The 11,491-nt window shown below is 30.7% G+C and overlaps 1 protein-coding gene across 2 annotated transcripts; it reads right to left on the minus strand.

Annotated features, from left to right (window-relative positions):
* Nucleotides 1–81: 81 nt before the first annotated feature.
* On the minus strand, nucleotides 82–8,564 carry LOC108199635 (uncharacterized). 2 transcript variants are annotated; one of them, XM_017367548.2, is made up of 8 exons: nucleotides 8,426–8,564; nucleotides 7,179–7,302; nucleotides 5,675–5,741; nucleotides 5,465–5,556; nucleotides 4,770–4,869; nucleotides 3,723–4,557; nucleotides 3,435–3,568; nucleotides 82–1,077 (listed from the first exon to the last, which is right to left on the minus strand). In XM_017367548.2, the coding sequence occupies exons 2-8, from the start codon at nucleotides 7,291–7,293 to the stop codon at nucleotides 207–209; spliced, it is 2,214 nt and encodes a 737-aa protein (XP_017223037.1). In that variant the 5' UTR covers nucleotides 7,294–7,302; nucleotides 8,426–8,564; the 3' UTR covers nucleotides 82–206. The 2 variants fall into 2 exon arrangements, with proteins under 2 accessions (XP_017223037.1, XP_017223039.1); XM_017367550.2 differs by lacking the exons at nucleotides 5,675–5,741; nucleotides 7,179–7,302; nucleotides 8,426–8,564 and having other exon boundaries at nucleotides 4,774–4,869; nucleotides 5,465–5,488.
* Nucleotides 8,565–11,491: the final 2,927 nt, after the last annotated feature.

Here is an 11,491-nt window from a genome sequence, read left to right on the forward strand (position 1 = left end):
CAAGGAAATGGAATGTTTTCTCAACAAAGGACATTGATGAAACAACCAATATCAAACCTGTTTCATAGAAGACAAAAGCAGTGGCCGAACAACAAACATTTGTATATGGAAATATGAGAGCGGAACTAGGAATTGTTACTAAACATGAGTGTCAATGGTTTTTGATTTAGTGGTACAACAAAAGTACAGATTGAAAGCAAAACTAGTTAACAAGGATGTAGTAAAATGTGAATACATAAAACCCAGCAAGGAGTATATGCCATACATATGTATATGTATGTGGCACTGTTCCATACCCACAGAGACTCCACCCAGTACCAGAAATCACCTATACTAATGTTGTCAAAACCTTCAAATGCACCTTTCACTAGAAAATATGCAGCCACTGGAAATCCAATATGTAGCAGAAACAAATTTAAAGCAGCCCGGGCAAATGCTTTTGTTGAGCGAACCTTAAGATCTCGCTTTAGTGGTCTAGCCATCAAACAGATGGGGACTGTCAGAAGAGCTCCGATTTCTGCCGTTGCAAAGTTAATGACAGACATTAAGCATAATCCTATAAATGCAGCTGTAATGGTTACCGACTTCAGAAGAAGCCATTCTTTTCCCTCAGACTGAGGTACGCTATTTGTTAGAAAAGGCGAGCCAAGAAGTACATGCATGAGAATAAGACTGAAACCAGAAGATGCAATCCAGATTAGCAAGCTGGTTGTTGATGAACAACCAGGGATCTGAGACATAAAGAAGGGAAGCACTGTAACAACAAAACCCCACAAGTGGATGACGAATACTGTTTTTGCTGCATAAAGCCATCTCCATGATTTAGAATTTAAGGTACGCTCAACAACAAAGTCCATAGAAGTTACTTCTTTGTTCTTTAATTCAGGACAACATTTGTGCGCATCAGAATAGAGAGAAGCAGCAACTACAGGAAGGGGTGCAATTAGCAGCAGAAAAGCAATCATGTAGACGCCAACTGACACAAATTTACTAGGAGATGTCAAAAGGTACAAAAAGAAGGACTGATGAAACTTCTCCAGGAGGTTATTTACAGACCGTGTGATTCCTTCAACTAACCTGCAAAAAGAAATGACGAAACCAAAAACTCAGGTTTCCAGGAGAGACCTTACAGAAACTAAAAGTATTCCTACTAGTATCTTTCTACAGTCTCTAGTGTTACCAAAAAAATTCCTCCAGTTACTTGTAAGTATACTGATTGTAATTCTTTATAGAGGCTACTTTTAAAGGCCCATTTGTTTGCTTATTGATGCTAAATTAACAATCTACTGACCGCATTTGACATTATGGTTGTTTGGACTATTTTTTTCGAGTAGGACGCATGAATCAGATATTGTCCAATGATTCAGTTGTAGAATTGCAGCCGAGTGATTGAGCAGCAATCATTTACGTTAATGTCCTTCACGATATAAGCAGATATTTTTTTCTAAGCTATAGACACGTACTTTTAACTTTTAAATATTAATATTAATATTTACTGGCAAACAAACATTAATAGATGAGTAAAATGCAGACTGTGTACCTACGTTTACACATTCTTGCACTTTGTGTACCTCAAATTTGAAAACTAGCAAAGTGTGTACCTGAGGTTAGAAGATTCTTGCATATGGTGTACTGCCGTTAAAAATGGCTTAACAGCGTTAGTGTGCAGGGGGGGCAGTGTACTAAATTTGTGACATCTGTTCTTTGTTATTTAGTTTAAAGGCCATGAACAAGATCAGTTGGAGCATGGTGGTAGTGAGTGGTGTCTGAAGCATGGTTTTATGTTGTCACCGTGGGGCAGCCATGAACATAATTTGTGAAATTATTTTTTTCTAAAAATCTTAAAATATATGTTGACCCCTGTAAATAATTAGAGGGACAGAGGTAGAGAATAGTAATTATATATATTATATTTGCGGATTCCGATTCTAATTACAAATATTTACTTCACAAAAAAAACAATTACAAATATTATTTTTCTATAATATGTATGATAATACGTGAAAATCACCATCCCCAAATATAAACGATTAGAGACGGGGAGTAGTAATTATGTATATTATATTTCTGAATCTTAATTCCTAATTACAAATATATATTTCATAAAAAAGAATTACAAATATCAATATTTTGTAAATTGTATGATAATAATCTATATAAGTTATTATATTTATGACACAATTCGCAGAAAACTTTTTATTGAATATAATAAAATATAATCATTGTTATAATATTTAATTAATTAAATATTATATAATAAAAATGAATATATTTAAATTATAATTTGCTTGTCAAGTTAGGTCGCCGAAGATAGAAGTAAATAAATTTTATTTTATTTGCATGAATTTTTTATTTTTAAAACTTTAAGAAATAAAAATTATTTAAAATAAACGTATACCACTTTACTATCCTAATATAATATACTCCCTATGCCCTACTCATTTTTATACATTTTTTCAACTACTCGGCACAGTTTAATACTCCTATAAAATATAGTTCTACAACTTATTTTTAATTTTTTTTTTCTGAATATAATTTAACATCAACTTTTTATTCAAAAAAAATCATAAAATAATTTAAGAACTATATTTAAAATTATTAAATAAATCAGAGGGAGAGTACGTATATATTTACACTGCATCATCAGTAAACAAAAATTATAAGTATCAAACGAAAATTTTGCTAGTCCTATTTAGTTACCAGAGTTCTAATGTACCGCTCGGCTTGAAACAAGAACACGAAGAGCTGATGCAGTACATATACACAGTCACACAATTACCAGCTATGTCCCTCAAACATTAACTCCGTTAACTGGTATCTAACGGAAACACACACAATGCTAGAATCTTGGAAGGAGAGGTACACACTCCACTAAATATTGAAGTCAAGGTACACAAAGTGCACAAGCCTCAAATTAGAAGTACACACTATGCAATTTACTCTTAATAGATTTAAAACAACCCCTGCAATTAATGTTAGGAAATTTATAGTCATAATATATAGTTAAACTCGGACTTTTGTATAAAATCTCGATGTTTGGTTTTGTTTATAATATTATAATTTTACATGCTAATAAAGCTAAACATCTTATACAATTTTTAGAAATTTGTTTTACTTGGTACCATTGTATTAACATTAGATACAATGTTTATGATCAAATATCATATCATTAGAATAGATTATGCAAATATATTATGTCAGATTATTTTATTCATTTAACAGATAAAATTGTAAATTGATTTCATTGAAATATTTAAAAATTATTTATCAAATAATATTACTGAATCAGAATTAAGCTAGCTTATTAAATCAGACCATCCAGATATATTAATTGTTTAGATATTTTGTATTCAGATTTGCCCAATGACCCCTAAATCTACAGCTCTGCCCCCATTGAAATATGACAAAGAAAGATATCCTATGAGCATACTGACCTGGCACCATGCAAAAGAAACTCACTGCGCCTGGCTTTATGGTAAGAACTCCTCTTAGGCAGAATATCCAAAGTCACTGCATCAACTTGGTAATCGCGAAAAGCACCGTGAAGACCGGTTGGAACACCTAAAGCCTATCCAAAAATACATAAAAAAAAACACAAAAGATTGCATCAGTTGCAATACTATTTCTCAATCTTACTGTGTCCAACCTCAGTAATGTCACGCACCTCCAAGAGCCCGAAAGCCAGGAATTTAATATAGCTTGAAAAGGGGAGAGAGGATAACCTGATTATACAGTGAACTAGCAAGTGTGGCAGTGCCTTCAACATATTCTGAAACAGGGATACCAAATTTCCATTGAGGATTCAAATTTCTGGCAATTTTTCCTAGCGATTCAATTACTTTACCAAGAACCTTCAACCACTTGGATCTCAGCAAAGATGGCAATTTATCCACCTTCACATAAAAACTTTGCCCATGTACTGCCAAATAATTCACAACATTAATAAGGTCTAGGTTCGGCATTTGCCCATTGGAGGCCTCAGCATAGATGCTCAGTGCATCCTTGTCAAACAATTCACTTTCGTCTGCAACCTTGATGACTAGGGCGGCTGCCATTGTCCCACCCCGCAGGAAACTGTCAGACACTTCACTTCCGGTGACGAGACTCTCACGACACACCTTGGCATTTAGCTTCTCCAAACCACCGAATGAAGGAGAGTGATAGTCTCTTAGCCAAGAAACAATTGAATCATATTCACCATGCCTTGAATCAGCAGCAACCCATATAATATCCTTAGCTAGCCAACTTACTTGAGTAAATAATGAAAAAGCTGAATATGCAATGCCCAGTGACATAGCCTCGCCCAAACTAATATTTGTAGAATTGTAAGGTGTTACCAAGACAATAGCTTCCTTTCCATCGCTGCGTGGAGCTCTGGCAATGCCAACAATATTAACACCATATGATGAACAACTATAGTTTGCTCTAACCATTTCAGGATCAGGGCTGGAAAAGAAATGGAGGGGATGAAAATATTTGGATTGAGGATGGAAGTTGTGATAACTAACTTCACCACCCAAATCTGCCATACGCCTTGCTATCAATTTTGGAATTTCTCTGCAGTGATGCAGAGCAAGGTTAAACTTTCTACATTTTCAAGAGTAATATTATTATCCATATTAATCCAAACTTGATCCAATGAAGCAACAATATTCAAAGAGTCGGCAATTCCTTTTAGGTGAAAAGTAATAAACAACTCTTTGAGACAGTAGTTTATATGAAAACTAAAAGACAATCCATAAGTCCAAGAAAATCAGGGAGACACGTACATGCCTGTGCTTGGAGGTTTCAAACCCAGGCTACTTAGTTCTTTGACAAATCTATTAGCTTCTACAACATTCTTCCCAGATAGCATGGACTTTGCAGAACCTGCAAAAGGGCAAATAGTAAAATGTAAGCAATTTACAACATCTGCCACATGGCAATCTCCCACTTGTCTGCTTTCATTATATTTTTTTCACTCTTGTTTCCTCAGCCTTCAATTTAGTTTGTAGTAACATACTTTCCGCGTAGGCATTATTACCACTCCAGCATCCAGCATTTCATTTTCATAATAGTCCAAAGTACAATTATGGATTTTCTCGTAGTCTTAAGGAATCTATATTAAATAACCAGAAAGCCAAATTTGTGGTATTCATATAGTACAGAGTTATGTTGGCAGTGGAGATTAATTTGCACTTAAATGGACCTCAGTTTCAGATGTTCAAAATTTTGAAAAGAACAATCTAAATTACCAAGAGAAACGGCAAGTGCCAGAACTTGAAACATACTCGCAAACACTGAAGCAATGGTGAAGTCTACTAGCAGGACTACAATGAGTTTAAGTTTATAACCGAATCAACATTCGAAGTTCAAACTATAATAACAAATCAGGGCCTACATTGTCTCTCTCAATCAGTCTTCAATCTTTATACACCAAAACAGTAAGGGCCCTAAAATTGCGAAAACTCGAAAAAAAACGAACCTGGCATAAGGGCATTCTCAGAAAAGTAAGTAGACTTGGCGAGAACAGGCAACAACAAGAGGGCCAAAACCCCTGTTACACAGCACACAATACTGAAACACCCCAACAAAACAATTAATTGTTACTCATTGTCATCAAATCCCATTAAAAGAACAAGAAGTATACAAAAGAGTTCAAGTCACAACAAGAATGATGTGCGAAAGAGAGTACCTGACAAGGGTGCTGTGAGAGATGATGAACAATCCAATACGGATAATTGGGCGTGGTTTCACTCTGCCTGCAACCGTTTCCGCCATTACAAGTTCAGATTTCAACTCAGGCGAAGTATGTTGATCTGAATCAACGCTAAACTCTAAAGTCTAAACCCCCAATTTGTTTTTTAGTTTTAAGATTACTGGTATTTGTAATTGTAACTTGTAATCGTATAAGTTAGCACAAGGACTTTTATCATTTTAATTTAATTACAGAAATAGAGATAAGCTGAATTATATCAATAGTATGCAGATTTTATAGGGTGTTGCTAAATACAGTTCAATTTTACTTTGTGCAGTTCGTGGAGATTACAGATATAACCCTTGGCTTATTGAATGTGGGCGACTGTAATAAATAGGTTTTGGTGATTACAATGTGTTTACCGGGTGACATAAAGACTGTGCTACAACACTACTCCGTAAACTTTAAACTTGAAACAATTTTTTATTATATAATTTTAAATTTTAAAATGTTTAAATTTTATTTCTTAAACATGCATTCTTTTCAAAAATATATTATAAGATATAATTATCACGTTTTCAATAATCTATTAGTTTGGGATATTTGATATTATGAATTTATAAAATTATTGACTATTAAAGGATCATTCATTTTTATTAATTTTTAAATGTATTTAAAATTTTGTACAAAGAGTAATTTTTAATCACAAGAAAAATAATAAAAGTTACAAAGAAATTATTAAAAAAATACTTTCATAATATATGGTCATCTTTATTTTTGGATGAATTAATATATATAAATATATATATATATATATATATATAGAGTTAAGTTCCATGGAGCACATAAAAACATTGGAGTATTGGAGTACAAATCATAATTTTTTAGTTTGATCCTATATAATATCTTTGATTATCCAAATTTTGATATAATCAATCATTTATAAGTTGTCCTGCACATAATTGTCAATTAATCATTAATATCTTTCAACTTTAACAAGTATTAAGATTATTGTTCTGCTTATTAGTTATATTGCAGAATATAGAGTCCTATGATTTATAAAAGTAATTATTCTACCATTTGATCACGATGTTTATGTTGCAGAACATAATGTGCAGGTTGTCAAATGTTTACAAATATTATTGGACCAAAAAAATTGAAATTTAGATGACTAGATTACATTTTATCAAACTTTGTACTCCAATACTCCACTTTTTTTTGTACTCCATAGAACTTAACTCTATATATATATATATACGGTGCACTATAACACATACACATTTTCTCTAACCAAGGTCTAATTACCGCCCCCCCCCCCCCCCCCAAACTTCTTGATCATGTTAAATAACAGAATGATTGATCAATCTTATGTAGAAGCGAAGAACAAGACCAAAAAGTTCCCTTCATTCCAACTTGCAAAGTGAAGAAAAAATAGATTAATTACAATATAAGTAGCTTACATAGCATACTGAACTACTGAAGAATATATATAATTACAGACCTCGATAATCAACTCCAGAATTCAATTTGACCACAACTGGTCTTCCCCGGATCGATTTAAGGAAGTCAGCTGGAGTTTTGGTGGTCGCTGATCCTTTCTCTCCAGTTCCACTCATCTTTTCTGTCTGCAAATTTTAGACCACACAACAAATTATAGTCATACAATACAATTAGAAACAAATTTTATTGCAGGTAATAGAGTAACAACAGTAAAGGTGTAAACAGAACTGTTGGGATAAGTATGTAAACAATTACAAGGTACTTGAAACAAAATTAAAATTAACATTAATAGGTAGTAATAGACAATATTATTTTGATAATGACATGAAACTGACGAAAAGTAGTTTAACACAAATAATATATTACCCCCGTCATACAATAGATGTCATTTCGTATAATAATGCAACATTCTACTGATTATGTCAATCCTTCTGTGTTATAAAGTTGTACAGGTACATGACATTGACTATTAACACAAATTTTCATTGATTAATATTTAAGCCAAAATGGGAAGACAAAGTATATTTCACTCCACATACTAAATTACTTATAAAGAACAATCAAATTATAAACACATAAAATCTCACTGAAATGTCAAATTACAAAACCCTTGTTTTTTAAGTCTAAAACTAAAGATAGAGTTTAGCTGAATGCTATTTTTATAAATTGATTCCTTGATCTTCTCAATATACAAACATTGTTCTCTTAACTGATTTGAGACCATGGTATTACTACAATACTCCACGGATATAAACAAAACAAAATGCAGCTGTACCAAAAAAATAATTCACCCTAATAAAGACATCACATCTGCGTGTGAGGTTAAATTAAGACTTTCCCACTAATGGATCCATGATTGGCGAATGGTGATAATAAATCATGAATATGCACACAGAATTATACTCTATCATCCATTAGTTAGTTTTACTAAGAGTACGAAATCCGAAATAAGCACAGATTAGAGCAACAATTAACTAAAGCTTGACTAACATAAAAATCCATTTTTTAATTGCCATGAATAAGTAACCAATTCTTTTCAAATGCTTCACAACATTATAGATTTCAAGGAAAACATCTACTTGAGAGCATAATTCAAGAATTCCACTTATTAACCAAAACAAAACTTTTCAAGAAGAACAATAGAGGAATTCAACAAGAGAGAAAAGCTTTTCTTTAGTGAGAGGGGGAGGGGGAGAGAGGGGTGGAGGGACGGACGGACGGAGAGAGGGAGGCAGGGAGAGAGGGTACCTTTAAGGTGCTGCAGAGAGGGAAGTGATTGGGGAAGAGAGCGAAGACGCTTTTGAGCAGCGGGATCACCTAGCTAAGCTGGGTGTTGCTAAATACAGTTCGATTTTACTTTGTGCAGTTCCGGAGATTACAGATTGGGGGTGTGCATGGTGCGGTTCTGAACATTAATTATAATCAAACCGTTAAATGCGGTTCGGTTCGGTTAATTATCATTAACCGTAACCATACTAATTAAAATGGTTTTTTGGTTGCGGTTAACTATTAGTCGGTTGTGGTTTTTTTCGGTTTTTCTATTTTTGTACATAATATTTTTTTTAAAAAAAATATAAAATTTTCATAAACATGTACAGTATGTTCGGTTACTCATGTTTCCATATATGAGGATATAGGAAACATTACATACTTTCATCTAAAAAAACTTCATACACAATAAAAACTAAAACAAACATATTTCAACAAAAAATTAGATGATGTCAAGTCAATATAATTATCCAAAATTAACTGATCATAAAATTCAAATAAAAAGTCTTCAAAAAGTACATAAATAAAAAAAGTAGAATAGGTTTCATAATAAAATTTGATTAGCTGATTAACATAAATATTTCTGCTCTGTGGCAAACTACAGTAGTCCTAGTTTTCGAGTAAGCGCTCCTCCAAATATTTGGGTCCAAATATTTTGGTGCCCTTCATTTATTTAAGTGACTCAACAAATGAGTGTCTCTGGACAGGAAGCCTCGATATAAAATAAGATGTGAAATGTAAAAATGATTGAGGTGCTTTATTACTATTATTAATATATATATATATATATATATATATATATATATATATATTTTTCGGTTCGGTTAATTTCGGTGCGGTTTTAGCATAAAACCGAAAATAAAACCGCACCACTAATTTTGGTTTTTTATTTCGGTTATTTTCGGTTTTATTTTCGGTTTGGTTTTTTTCGGTGTGGTTTTTCGGTTTTTTCAGGGTTTTTTTGCGGTTTCGGTTTTTTATGCTCACCCCTATTACAGATATAACCCTTGGCTTATTGAATATGTGCGACTGTAATAAATAGGTTTTGGTGAATACAATGTGTTTATCGGGTGACATAAAGACTGTGCTACAACACTACTCCGTAAACTTTAAACTTGAAACAATTTTTTATTATATAATTTTAAATTTTAAAATGTTTAAATTTTATTTCTTAAACATGCATTCTTTTCAAAAATATATTATAAGATATAATTATCACGTTTTCAATAATCTATTAGTTTGGTATATTTGATATTATGAATTTATAAAATTATTGACTATTAAAGGATCATTCATTTTTATTAATTTTTAAATGTATTTAAAATTTTGTACAAAGAGTAATTTTTAATCACAAGAAAAATAATAAAAGTTACAAAGAAATTATTAAAAAAATACTTTCATAATATATGGTCATCTTTATTTTTGGATGAATTAATATATATATATATATATATATATATATATATATATATATTCAAGTTCTTATTCAAATAAAAAAATTGGAAATGAAAGATTAGAAGAAACATTTAACACATTAAAATGCATTTAAAATTCATATTAATAATTCATATTTAACAATATATTTAAAAAAAATACATTAAAATACATGATAATATTCAATATTAAACACAAATAAAAGCATTTATCCACCTTCATTCCTTGACTCTAACTTTTAGAGGAGCATTTCTTGACAGAGTCTTCATAAAATGAAATTTGAACCAAAACTCGACAATTTTCGTACAAAGGGATCTAAAATAATGATTATATAATATGAGTTAATAATTCAATCTTACACACCACATATATATATATATATATATGTATATATATACATATATTGAAACAATGTGAATATAAATTCAAATAAAAGTTATATGAATAAAGATTATATATACAGATTGTTTTTCTAAATTCTTAATACTTAATAAAGGTTCTAGCTCACCTAAATGTCATATTATAACAAATCAAGTATTTTTTATTTTGACTAAAATATTATATCAAACACTAGTGTTAACTTTTTAATATTTTATATTATTGGTATTTTAGCCCGTCATCTGCCCTTGGTCGTGATAGTATATTTTCAAAATTTTAATTGTTTTAATAAAATGAGAATGAAAAAAAATTAAACACATCGATAAAAAAATAAAGACGTTGATAAAATTATATATAAAGTCAAGTATTTTAATTATAAATTTATATATATAATTAAATAAAAATTATGTGAATAAAGATTATATATACAATTAAATTATCTTTCTAAATTAAAAGTTTTAGGCCAACTAAAAGTTATATTGTAAAAAAAAACCTAGTACTTTTTATTTTGACTCAAATAATATATCAAACATTAGTGTTAACTTTTAATATTTTATGTTATGGGATTTTAATCCATAGAGGCCTAATGATTTAAATAATATTCATGCATCAATTAATAGTTGAAAATGATAATTAAGTATATTAATTAGTTAGTGCATATTGACTGCGTACGTTAATTTTATGTTCAAAGTGCACAAAAAACTAGAGCTGACTTTGGTACATACACTAGCATTACACTGAAATTCAGGAAGGATAGATCTGTAATCTCTGCGAACTGCACAAAGCAAAAATGAAGTGTATTTAGCAACTATGTTCACTTATACTAACGCTTATAATAATAATAATTATTATTTATTATTGTAATTATTATTATAATAGTAGTAGTAGTAATAATATTATTTATATATTGATGTTAATTAATTAATTTATATATATATATATATATATATATGAATTTGTAATTTATACTCCCTCCTTGTTAGTCGCTTTGACTTTTTGCACGTAATTTGAGATGTAAAAAAAAATATACTCCTACGTATTATTTTTTAAATTTTCTTTCTCTGAATAAATATTTAACATCTATATTTTAATTTAATAAAAGAAAATTTAAAAAATAGTATGAAGATACATTTTTTTCACCTCAAAATACGTGTACAAAGTCAAAATGACTAACATAAAAGAACGGGATAACTCCTATCAAAGCTAAGCAACATCAAAAATTCAGCCCGCAAG

The sequence above is a fragment of the Daucus carota genome, chromosome 8, assembly GCF_001625215.2.
Source record: "Daucus carota subsp. sativus chromosome 8, DH1 v3.0, whole genome shotgun sequence".
Classification (NCBI taxonomy): Eukaryota; Viridiplantae; Streptophyta; class Magnoliopsida; order Apiales; family Apiaceae; genus Daucus; species Daucus carota.